Here is a 12,766-nt window from a genome sequence, read left to right as displayed (position 1 = left end):
GGTAGGCCGTAAATCGTCATTGACGAAAACAACCGGCTCGACATAACGCTCTTCTAACTCTAGAACGTGGCCGGGAGAGAGCGCGAGGAAAGGAGAATACTCCGTCATCCCGCTCTCCATGGGTTCTAACTCGCACGCGTCACCCCAAACGATTGTCTCATGCGGCGCCTCGGCAACCGCAGAAACGGATTGGCGGGGGTTAGACGCAGGGCCTTTCGAAAAGGCCGCGAGCCTCGAGCGTAATACTTTAAGCCGCAGGCTATCACAGTGATGACAAATGGATAGGCCGCTAAGCGCCGCTTGGGCGTGATCACGGCCTAAGCAAAGCACGCACCTGTCATGTGTGTCTCCCGCTGTGATGAACCTTTCACACGGCTCGATGCACTTCCTATGACTCATCGTGTCCGCTAAGAGGAGTAAACTGCTCTTATTTCCGAGGAAATAGCTGAGAACACGAAGTAGTATGCTTCCCAACGGGCAACAGATGATTCGCTTCCTGAAGGAATTGAAATCTGATGAAATAGCGCGCGGAACGCTGATATAGCATACGGTACGTATGCGTAGGGGCGTTGCCATGCGCTATTTGGCCAATAAATTGGCGTGATGGTATAAGGGCTTCAGACATTCGTCACACCGAGGGTGTTCCCAAAGCGATGACGTCATCGCAGCATTGAGTGAACCTAGGAAGGGGAACTGCATTTTAAAATCTTGTAAAATGAAAAACTATTTTAATATTATTACAACTATTTAGTTATTATAATATTTCACAAAATGACTGTATTTTTGATCAATTAAATGCAGTGATGGTGAGCATAAGGGACTTTTCAAAAAATTTAAAAATCGTACTGACCCCAAACTTTTGAACAGTAGTGCATATTTTAATATTTTAATACACAAAGTTGATTATCAAGTGTTTATTGCAAGAGCACTGGAAATATATTAAAATAAACATCTCTCATATGGTGTCTATTTTCCTATAGGCTCTGAGGAAGCTATGGCAATCCATGGACGCACACGCCAACTTACCCAAGTGTCCTCTTCCATCGGAATTGCTGACCTTCACAGAGCTGGTTCTGGATTCTCAGGGGCAGCTGGTGCAGATGAACCGCCTACCTGGAGGAAATGAGGTTAGACTGCACCATGTTAATGATATTGGCTAAAACTTATGTTTTGTTATGTGTTCCTTATCTCAAACTGAATCAACAATGAACTTATTTCTACTGAATGATGACTATTACCTTTTTATAGCTGCTTTACAGCAGAATTAAATTCTGTTTGAATCATTGAATCATTATTTTATTCTTGAGCACTGTAAAGCTGCTTTGAAACAATCTGTATTGTATAAAGCGCTATAGTAATAAAGGTGACTTGACTTAAACAGGAAGACTATGTAATTCAAACTTAATTGGTGGCATTTCTTGCTCATTTTCAACTAATGATCACATGCAGTAAACTTTGTACACTGTAGGGGGCCCCTTTGATTCTTAAATGTTGGTTTGTGAGTATCCACAAGCATTTATTTAGTGATCACAACTTTATTGTGGATAGAAAATGAACTCATGATTCCATGATTCTCTAGATTGGCATGGTAGCATGGCGGATGACTCTCCGAACCCCTGAGTATCCAGCTGGCCGTGAGATTGTCGTGATCAGCAATGACATCACACATAAGATTGGCTCCTTCGGGCCGCAGGAGGATGTGCTGTTTCAGCAGGCTTCAGAGATGGCGCGGGAAAGCGGCATCCCACGAATCTATATCGCTGCCAACAGCGGAGCCCGGATTGGCCTGGCAGAGGAGATCAGACACATGTTCCATGTGGCCTGGCAGGATACAGCAGACCCGTACAAGGTTTGGAGTGGCTCCAGGGGAAGGGATCAGTGATCATTGATGTAGTGTTTATCTTCAGGATGTGTGTCGTAATCACAGTATTTTCCTGTTAAACGGTAGGGCTTTAAGTACCTGTACCTCACACCTCAGGACTATAAGAAGGTGTCTGCTCTGAACTCAGTCCACTGTGAACATGTGGAAGACGAGGGGGAATCCAGGTGAGTTACATATTATCCCATACACAGATTTTTTTTTTATTGTTAATGCTTTTATGTCTAACACAAGAACGGTTTTTGCAGCATAATTTCAGTAAATAGTTGGACTGGGAGGATGTTTTGACTTCTGAAGGTTTAAATTGTACATTGAACTTTTATTTCAAAAGATTGTCAGGATTTTTTTGTTCTGTCATTGATTGTATTGTATTGTCATTTTGTTGTATTGTAAACTCTCCTCTAATGTGTGTCTTTGCAGGTATAAGATCACTGATATCATCGGTAAAGAAGAGGGGTTGGGTGTGGAGAACTTGAGAGGTTCTGGCATGATCGCGGGTGAATCTTCACTGGCGTATGAGGATATCATCACCATGAACCTGGTACGCTAACAGAACACAATCTTACGAAGATTTGGCAAAACATTTGGAAACGTTCAGCTATTCCAGAGGTGTCAAGTAACGAAGTACAAATACTTCGTTACCTTACTTAAGTAGAAATTTTGGGTATCTATACTTTACTGGAGTAATTATTTTTCAGCCGACTTTTTACTTCTACTCCTTACATTTTCACGCAATTATCTGTACTTTCTACTCCTTACATTTAAAAAAAATAGCCTCGTTACTCCTATTTCATTTCGGCTCGTTTTCATTCCGGCTTGTCATCGTCATGGGCGTTGCTAGGCCATTTTTGGGGGGGCTTTAGCACCCCTACATTTCTGCTCAGCCCCCCTAAAAATCTTGCGATTCTTCCCCTTTAAATTTGAAACGGCAGCAGACTTCGGCTCCTCCCCATCTTTCTGCGCGTTTTTCAATCCACAGACTGCGGTGCGCAGAGGAGAGGACAAGGTGTGTGTTTATCGATAGATTGTTATAATATCTACATCTGTGCAGTTCTTTGTCTTAAATACAGTTTACAAAAAGTCATGGGAGAGCAATCGGTTTCCAATCTTCTGTAAAGTTTTCGCTGCATTCACCATTCATTACACCACAGCTGTTTCCTTCAGCGAAAGCCCTTAACACATTATACGCATACTTTATAAAACGATCACGTTATTGCTATTTTCATTTGAAAATTTAGCTTTCAATATAGAACTTAATATTGCAGCGCATGTGGCATTAACTACCATACAGTTATGCATAGAAGTGATTAAAGACAGTGACAGACAGCACTCAGTCAGTGCATATCAGAGTGATTGACAGAGATTGAAACATTGTGTGTCCTTCTCACAGACTGCTTCAGTTTTGCTGTTTTTTTTATTTTTTAACTTTTAAAAGTTAATCACAGCACCCACATAGTTTAATCCATTGTCCAGCCTTATATCTGTGTTGTTTATATTGCTAATATGGATAGTCAGTGTAAGTTTAAAGTTATATGATGTTTTATGTTTAAAATTTTCTGTTTGTACTTGAGCATAGAAAAAGATTTGTACTAGTAATGCAAACAGTAACATTTTTGGTTTGTACAGTAAACAGGTGTGTGTGTGTGTGAGATCAGGTAGACTTGTATTTGGCTTGTACTCGGATGTTATACCCATCTATGCAATACAGTGGAATACTGCAATAAGTTTAGTATACCATCCTACCCTATTAATAATTTTTTTTTGTAAATATTTATTTTTTTATTATTATACCATCATTGGGGGCTGAGCCCCCCTAAAATGAAAATCCTAGCATCGCCCTTGGTCATCGCTCAAAAAAAAAATAAAAACCTATCCAGATAAATCGTGCCATCTGGAGTGAATTGGGGTTGGATGAGAATATAAACCTATACCATTCCGACACCCTATTGGTTTGTACGCGATCCATCGCACCTGCACATGACACAAATCACGTCACAATCAAAAAAGATTATTTCTTAAAAGTTATTATTTCTCTACTACTGGCTCATTTATCAAACGGGTGCTTTCTCTTCGTCCGTTGCCCTCACAGATTCCTGCAGCTAAGCTTGGATGTACATTTACATTCCAATAAAGGTTATTGATGACATGCCTCTGAAGTTTGACTTTTTGCACCATTACAATACTTACAGGCAACTAGTCATCATATCTTCCGCTCCATGAAACACGTTAATGCTCAGTAGTACACATATATGGTTTTTTAATGTATTTGCATTGTACTAAAATGCGTTCATTTTCAGTGGGCACATATCCGGCTGAAACAGGTAGCCTATAGTGCATCCCACATTCTTCAACATTAACATTTTAATATAACATTATAGTCATTATGGCCTTTAGAAAAATGTTTTTTTGAGGAGGTGGGGTAGTGCACAATAGGCCCCTGTGCCGCGGCCTAAGCTTTTGTCCTTAATGGCATTTTTTTTCCTTCCATTACTTTTACTTTTATACTTTAAGTAGTTTTGAAACCAGTACTTTTACACTTTTACTTGAGTAAAAAACTTGAGTTGATACTTCAACTTCTACAGAAGTCTTTTTAAACCCTAGTATCTATATTTCTACTTGAGTAATGAATGTGAATACTTTTGACACCACTGAGCTATTCACAAAAGCTCGTAAGCAATACATTTGGTAAGCATTGAATTGATCAAAAGTGACAGTAAGGCATTTCATTCAAATGTTACAAAATATTTTTTATTTGAAATAAATGCTGTTAATTGATCAAAGAATGTAAAACCTAAAAAATGTATCACTAGGTATCGACTGTTTTCAACATTCTTAATATTAAGAAATGTTTCTTGAGCACCAAATCAGCGTATCTGAATGATTTCTAAAGCATCATGTGACAGTCATGGCTGCTGAAAATTCAGCTTTGGCATCACAAAATATCATAAATTACATTTTAAAATATAAGAAAAAAAATTGTTGTTTTAAATTGTAATAATATTTCACAATATTACTGTTTTTACTGTATTTTTGACCAAATAAATGCAGTCGCGGTGAGCATAATAGACTTCTTTCAAAAAAAATTATAATAATATAATCTTACCCAACCTTTTGTGCAGTAGTCCATATGTTATAGTGTTTCTGAATGTCTGGGTTTGCTGGTCCTCAGGTAACATGCAGAGCCATTGGAATCGGAGCATATCTGGTGAGACTGGGCCAAAGAACCATTCAGGTGGACAACTCTCACATCATCCTGACTGGAGCTGGAGCTCTCAATAAGGTCAGCAGCTGCACCCGTTTACATGTTTTCTGGTTTTACAATCCACAAGCCAACTGTGCCTCCTCAAAACAGTTTCATAATTCGCCTAGTATGCTTTGTATGTTTTCAAAGGTCTTCTCTGTTGTTTAGTTGCTGCTATGAAAGGCTATGATGGCATTTGTGCATAAATTACCTATTCACTCTGCTGATAAGGGCATTTTAATTGGCCTCTCTTTTAATTGCTTGAAGTAATTTGATTGGTCCGAGGCAGGAATTGTGACAGGTTAGCGTGAACTCCAAAAGCCTTGTGTGCACTCAACTATGACCCAAATAAATGAATCCCTAATTCATGCAATTACCACGACTGCATTACAATATGACATTTATGAATCAGCCAGTTTTTTATTTTAGTGGTGACAGCGATTGGATGTGGTTGGCTGTGCATTCAAGCACTTGTTAAAGGAACAGCTCACCCAAAAATTTAAATTCTTTAATCTTTTACTCACCCCTCATATCATTCCAAACCCATATGACTTGGACAAAAGGACAAAATTTGGTAGCACTTTTTACAGTCCTGTTCCACGTGTCCATACTATGTACTTATACAGTAGAAATTACAATAAATGCGTGAACCTACCCCTAAACCTAAACTTAAACCACGTAGTTACCTTGTATCACCCGGTACTTTACTGGATAATTACACATGCTGTAAAATAAAGTATAACTAAAAATGTTTTTTTAGTTAATTTCTTTTTCCAGCCAATTACTATGTCATTTTTTAAGCAGTTGGGATCTTGTGATTTTCAAGGAAGCAAAGGCACCACATGTGCTTCAATGGGAACAGAAATTAAAGTATAATTTTTTCTACAAACTGAGGGACAGTATGAAAACTGATATCTCAGTATAAAGACAATAGAAGTCAATGGAAAATCATCTGCCAAAAAATAAAAAAATGTGTGTGTGTGTTTCTGTAGGTTTATAATTCACCCCTCAGTGACTGCCATCCCCCCGCATCTCTCTCTGTCTCCTGTCATGATGCTGCAGCTCCTGCAGGAATAATAGAAAGAGAAGCGTGAAGTTGTTATTTGCATAGAAATAGGCTGATGCCTGGGGCTGAGGGAGGGACACCCATATCATTCCTCTGAGAACAGAATGAGCACTTCTACTGCTACAGATATCCCTGTCTCGCTCTGCCTTTCTCCCATCACTCTCTGCAGCAGTTTAGATTAGGGTTGGAAACTGAGATACATTTCTTATTTAGAAGAATTTCCGTTAATGGTTCTTGAATGTCTGGTGTGGACAGAAAAACGGTATTCAGATATTTCAGTCATGTGTCACGGTCATGTGTGACGGCCAGTGTCTGTGTCTGTCTCTGGAACTGCAGGAACGCCCCATCTATCTCCATCTGAATATGTTCTTTACAGTCCCATTACTGTGTTAATTAGAGCAGAACTGTGATCGGCTCATTTACAAATATCCATGATAGAGTGGTTTTTGTGTGGATGGTCAAACCTGTGATTGTATTACTGTGATATGGAAGAGTTCAGTCTTTCATTAACCACAGGAACAAAAGGCATTTTACCAGACACATGAAAATTGGAGCTGGAGTCAAGGCCCAGAACAAAACTACTCTCTGCTCTGAAACGCTGGAGGCGTGTCCGCTGGCGGCGCTGAAACCACGCCCACTCGTGGAAAAGCTGCCGTCTCTCTCAACTGTCTTCCTCTAGCAGCTTATTTAATAAGGAGGCCAATATATTGACATATTGACCGAGCTGTTTTGTAAATGATCGCAACCAGGTATTATGCATTTACGTGACAAAAGCATAGATAGCTAGCAAACTGTAGGCTGTGGCACTGTGATGACAGTAACTCGCGATTGATGCGTGAACCACTGATGCTAATGTGCTCTGTTCGACTTGAAGCAGCACTGCAGAACGATCAGTGTGTGACATCAAAGTACCGCGAGAGCGATTCGAAAGCATCAGGAGCGTCTGCTCTCTGTAGCTCTCACTGTACTTTGATGTCACACACTGATCGGTCTGCAGCGCTGCTTCAAGTCGAACACACCTAATAACTAGAGCACGGTGGCACGATTGAGTCATCGAGTCATGATTTAGCCCCGCCCAAAAAATCCTGATCACGAAAATGGTGATCACGAAAACTGTTTAACGGTCTAACTCCACAATTAATTACAGTCTTTGTAGCATGTTTCACCAATGCATTTCTAACATTTATAATGTGTTTACAAACAATTCTCAGAATTGACTTTACATAGACTTTAAAGTTTAAGAAGTTGATTCAAGGACCAGGCTGTTGATTTCAGTGAACTTAATGGCAACAATGGCTATGTTGCCTTTCAGGGTCATGAAGTTCTTGTTCATTCTCTGAAATGGTTGAGGCAATTTTCACCTTTCACTGGTACAGACTGCAGTCTTACCTGATACCATAAACCGAGCTGTAGATAGGTCTATCACACTATAAGTTTAGTTTTAAATAGTATGGTTTGCATTGAAACACTGGTTATATGAAAGCTGTCTTGCAGATTGGGGAGCATCCTGTGAACCCCGAAACAATCTATAGGAGGTGGTCTGAATTTAGTTGCAATGGAAATGGAATTGGTTGCAATGTCTAAAACAAAAATACATTGGCTAACATTGTTCTCTATAATGCTAGCTTGTGGTGATTTGTTACGTCCTAAGATAAAATAGCCAGATGAATGCTTAATGCAATGGGGTTCGATAAAGTCAGTGACTCTAAAACCTAACCAGTGAGGTGTGAGGGGCACCAGGAGCAATTGCACTCTGATTCAGATCGCACTCGTCGCAGAAAATGTACCTAGTTTGAAAGTTCTCCAAGAGTAATGATCATGACCCAAAACCATGTATGTGGTATCAAAGGTCTTAAGAACAAGAAACTAAATTCAAGACTCTTTTAGTGAGCTTGAGTCTTATGTTGGCGTTGGCTTTTCTGGAAGAGGTAAGTAATAGCCAGTTGTGAGTCAAAAAGTTTACTTTTGAAATGGCTTATCCAGTTTCCTTGTGGGGCAAGCATAAATTAGAGGAGCTGAGTAGTTAATGTCTGCACCATTAGTGACACCAAACAAAATTGCAAAAACAATGGCCATTTTCAAAAGTTTCCTACACACTCTTCCTATATTAAGGATGTCAAATATTGATTGATTTGTGCAAGACATCCTGTAGAGTTTATCTCTTACTTGCCCTGGGCAAACTTCTCTAGACGTTTGCTATAATCCTGAGTACTTTGATTAGGTGGTCAGGTTTGTTTAACTGAGATTCACAAGTTCACACTTACATATATTTAGCACGAGTAAGGTAATGCGTATTTGGCGAGTATGGTAATGCATAGTTGGCATGCTGTCCTGGGGAAGGCCTCCGAGCTCAGGAATGGCCCGAACCCAGAGTACCCCCCATAGTGTGGTGAGAACTCTTGTGATACTTTTGGTTGGAGAAGGGGCAGTCGAGGGATGCTGATTAACCGTCAAATGAATAGAGGTATGTCAGCTGTATTTATATCCGTGCATTGATTGACTTGAGTGCGTACCACTTGTTTAATTGTTTGCAAAGACTGCTCGATCCTGCAGGTTTGCACTACACAACATCAGAAAGATCAGGCCCTTTCTGACAGAGCATGCTGCACAACTTCTTGTCCAGGCCCTTGTTATTTCTAGACTGGACTACTGCAATGCTCTTCTGGCTGGTCTGCCATCAAACACAATCAAACCTCTACAAATGATTCAGAATGCAGCGGCACGACTGATCTTCAACGAACCCAAAAGAGCACATGTTACACCTCTCTTCATCTCCTTGCACTGGCTACCAGTGGCAGCTCGCATCAAGTTCAAGACACTGATGCTTGCGTACAGAACTACCACAGGCTCAGCACCCTCCTACTTCCACTCACTATTACGAACCTACATCCCCTCCAGAAGTTTGAGATCTGCTAGTGAGCGACGCCTTGTGTTACCATCACAGAGAGGCTCAAAATCACTCTCCAGAACATTCTCGTTCACCATTCCTGGCCGGTGGAATAATCTTCCCACCCCTATCCGGAACGCCGGATCCCTGGCAATCTTCAAGCAACAACTGAAAACTCATCTCTTTCGGCAGTACTTGACTTCATCCTAAACTCAAAAAAAAAAAAAAAAAAAACTTTCCCTCTATCTTTCTCTCCACTTACTAGCTTGTACTTATTTGAACAATGACTGAGACTTGGTGTTACGAGCACTTCCTCTGTCTGATTGCCTCTTCAAGATTAATCGCTTTTTGTATTCCCCAATTGTAAGTCGCTTTGGATAAAAGCGTCTGCCAAATGACTAAATGTAAATGTATGTAATTAGGTTAAGTATCTGACGTGCTCCTCCCAAACTTTGTTAATAAAACATAATTTGTTACTAAACTAAGCAGGACCATGACCCTCCAGGAACAGGATTTGACACCACTGCCAAATGCCATTGTTCAGCTTAGCAGTTGGTCTCACTCCAAACTCATGGAATTGGTTGAACCAGAAGTTGTCAAAGAGTTCAAACAAACAGAAATGCTTTACGGAAGAATTTAGACTATGAATGGTCTGCAACACCACAAAAAATACATCACTCTATAGAAATCATTGTATGTGATTCTTTAATCAGTGTGTGAATAGAGAAAGAAATGTGAAATCTGAGTATTGATGTAGTCCTGGAGGCATAACCCCTTACTCTCCCCCACTGACCACTCAGTGACACCGTCATTCTTCCCAGGTCATTGACAGCATTGAGCGGAGAGCACACTCTCCTCAGCCTCCAGCACTGGGCTGACTGCATGTGTGATGGTATTGATCCACAGCCCCAGGACCTCCACTAGCACTGACACTGCCATAACACACAATACACACGCCATGCTTCCTAGTTCTGTGTTCCTTCCTCAAGTAAGAGGCAAGAAGAAGAGTTAGTGACATCACTGTTAATCAACATAAAGTCTGGTCCACAATGTAGCTTTTTCTGGACAAGAATCGCCCAAAAGTCTGATTGCAGTCTATTTTCAAGGTGGCACCATCAATAATATGTCATGGGAATTGTTCGAATGGTCATAAAGGTCAAAGTTGAAGTTCTCTGGCTTTTGAGCATCATTGCAATGCTTGACCTGCGGGCAACATGACACAGGGGAAGCGCAGTAGCTTGACTACTGAATCTATCCTGAATCTGAGTCCAGTGGCAATAATATGAAAAGGCTAGTGGGACATGCCTGACCGACATTTGAAATGACCGTATTTTTTTTAAATATGCTATTTAAGGGCAATGGTTAATATGAAATCGATGGTTCCACAGTCTTAGACTGGTGTGCAGCCAAGTGTTCGCTAATTCACATAATGGCATATTAGTCTACAGGAAGACTTCAGACAACAAACTTTACTGTAAAAGGTGTGTAGACAAAATATGTACACTTTAAGTCAAGTTGAAGAACAAATGATTGTGATTTTAATTTTGAACAAAATTTGGCCAAAGCGAAGGTGTTTTGGAGTTAATTTTGGGAATTCAAAACAGCACTGCAGTGCAAACATTCTGAAGTTCTTGAGGATATCGTCACATTAACTGCCTTAACTCTTGAGTGTCTTTCAGATATTTAATGTGATGTATCTAACAAACTTTATGCAATCCCGCAGCAAGTTTTTATTCAGAAGTTCTCAGTGTTGCGGCTTTGCGACTTGTGAACAACTTTTTCATTCACACCTTCGCTCTTTCTTCACAGGTTCTAGGTCGTGAGGTGTACACCTCTAATAACCAGCTGGGTGGAGTACAGATCATGCACAATAATGGAGTTACACACACCACTGTGTGCGACGATTTTGAGGGAGTGTTTGCATTACTGCACTGGCTATCTTACATGCCGAAGGTATGCAGAACACACTGTGATATGTAACCCAGAGAATGTGATTTCGAGTCTAACAGTGCTGTTCTCCTTCAGATGAAGTCGAGTCCTGTGCCAATGCTAAGTGCTAAAGATCCCATCGATCGGCCAGTGGAGTTTGTTCCTACCAAGGCACCTTATGACCCACGATGGATGTTAGCGGGACGTCCCAGTCAGAGTGAGTAGATGCTGCAACCCTAGACCTCATTACATGTTTAGCTCTATTGATAGCTTTTGTCGCATGATTTTTATTGTGGACCCTTACATTAGTACTTCCTTTGTAAGTGTCTTTCTATAGTAATAATTATTGCTTTAATAACAAAAAACAAGGGAGGAAAAACTTTTTTTTCTGTGTCAATGACATTATGCTGTCAAAAGAGCTCAACTTGACAATGTGTTGAGGCCTCCTGCAGTGATATTTTGTGTATTAATTGTGCTCAGGAATGTGCCGTTAGATGGAAGTGTCCAGTAATGGATGAGTGTGGTCTGAGGGTTTATGTTTGAGGCACAGCACTAGGTCTCTCCACTCAGAGATAAGACACTCTGGGATATATGGAGTGTTTTTTATTGGCGAGACAGATTACACATCACTGTAATTGCCACAGTGAGGTGGGGAGATATCGAGAGCTGGTGGCAGGGAGAAAAATCTTTGTCTCAGTGCAGAGACAGATCTCCGTGTAATTGAATGGTAACCTCTTCCTGCAGCAAGCATGTGCTTCTCCTCGGTTAAGCTCGGAATATCTGTGATGAAGATAGGGTACTAATGCAGCTCTAACGGTCTCTCTCCTTCCATACAGTCACTAAGGGTGCGTGGGTGAACGGGTTCTTTGACCATGGCTCTTTTCTGGAGATCATGCAGCCGTGGGCACAGAGTGTAATCGTAGGACGAGCCAGGTAAGCACCAATGAATATTTTGGCCCAAAAAGTATTTGGACTCTTAGGCAAGTTCTAAAACTTCATGAATGTCTTTGTAGATGCCACTTGGTCCGATGTCATGTTATCTAAAGCAAACAAATTATGCTGCTGTAGAGCTCTCAGAACTAACCATTTTTAAAAGAGGTTCTCTAGAGAAGTATGCATGTTATCTTTGTTTATTATTACTATTATTATTATTGCACATACAATGGCGTATATTCGCAAATACTTATTTTTCTAATAATTAACCACACAATCTGAGCCTTTACTCTCCTCAGTGAACTTGTGTTGACCTCTGACCTCAATTCCTAAAGGGCAGCGTTTGTCAATTGGAAAGGACCTGCTCTGATAAATGCACTTTGAATGCTCCTGTGGAGAACATTAGTTTCACATCAGTCTTCTACTCAATAAATACACTTTTAGTTGTCTGCCAAAATACAGATTGACAATGAATGTGTCGGTTTTATTTACCTTTTAGAGTATTTGTCTGCATGATAAATCCTAATTTTGCTATTTATTTTAATTTGCTGTATTTTTTACATTTTAATTTACACATTCAGACAATGAAATCATAATAAAAAAGACCTTAAATGTGTGACAGGAAGGAAATTATACACACACCCACACACACACGTGTTATGTATTATTGGTTGGAGAGGCAGTCAGTATGATGACCCCTTTTAGAACAATAGAAATATCCCTTTAACTCAATGATAAAATGTGTAACATTCATTTATTAATTTTATTTATTTATTTATTTTTTGAGTGTTTGTTCGATCTGTCCCTGTGTAACACACATTCTGACTTGTC

The 12,766-nt window shown here is 40.2% G+C and overlaps 1 protein-coding gene across 6 annotated transcripts in view; it reads left to right on the top strand.

Annotated features, from left to right (window-relative positions):
- The window catches only part of LOC306870305 (acetyl-CoA carboxylase-like), a 69,024-nt gene that overhangs the window by 43,750 nt on the left and 12,508 nt on the right, over positions 1-12,766 (top strand). For all 6 annotated transcript variants that reach the window (XM_079417500.1, XM_079417499.1, XM_079417498.1 and 3 more), the window contains 8 exons: positions 981-1,127; positions 1,580-1,849; positions 1,949-2,046; positions 2,300-2,420; positions 5,049-5,159; positions 10,883-11,026; positions 11,099-11,219; positions 11,839-11,935. In XM_079417500.1, coding sequence (XP_079273626.1) covers positions 981-1,127; positions 1,580-1,849; positions 1,949-2,046; positions 2,300-2,420; positions 5,049-5,159; positions 10,883-11,026; positions 11,099-11,219; positions 11,839-11,935 — 1,109 coding nt within the window. The remainder of the gene's footprint in view (positions 1-980; positions 1,128-1,579; positions 1,850-1,948; positions 2,047-2,299; positions 2,421-5,048; positions 5,160-10,882; positions 11,027-11,098; positions 11,220-11,838; positions 11,936-12,766) is intronic.

This window comes from Barbus barbus (genome assembly GCF_936440315.1).
Source record: "Barbus barbus genome assembly, chromosome: 5".
Taxonomy (NCBI): domain Eukaryota; kingdom Metazoa; phylum Chordata; class Actinopteri; order Cypriniformes; family Cyprinidae; genus Barbus; species Barbus barbus.
This window is presented reverse-complemented; position numbering and strand designations above follow the sequence as displayed.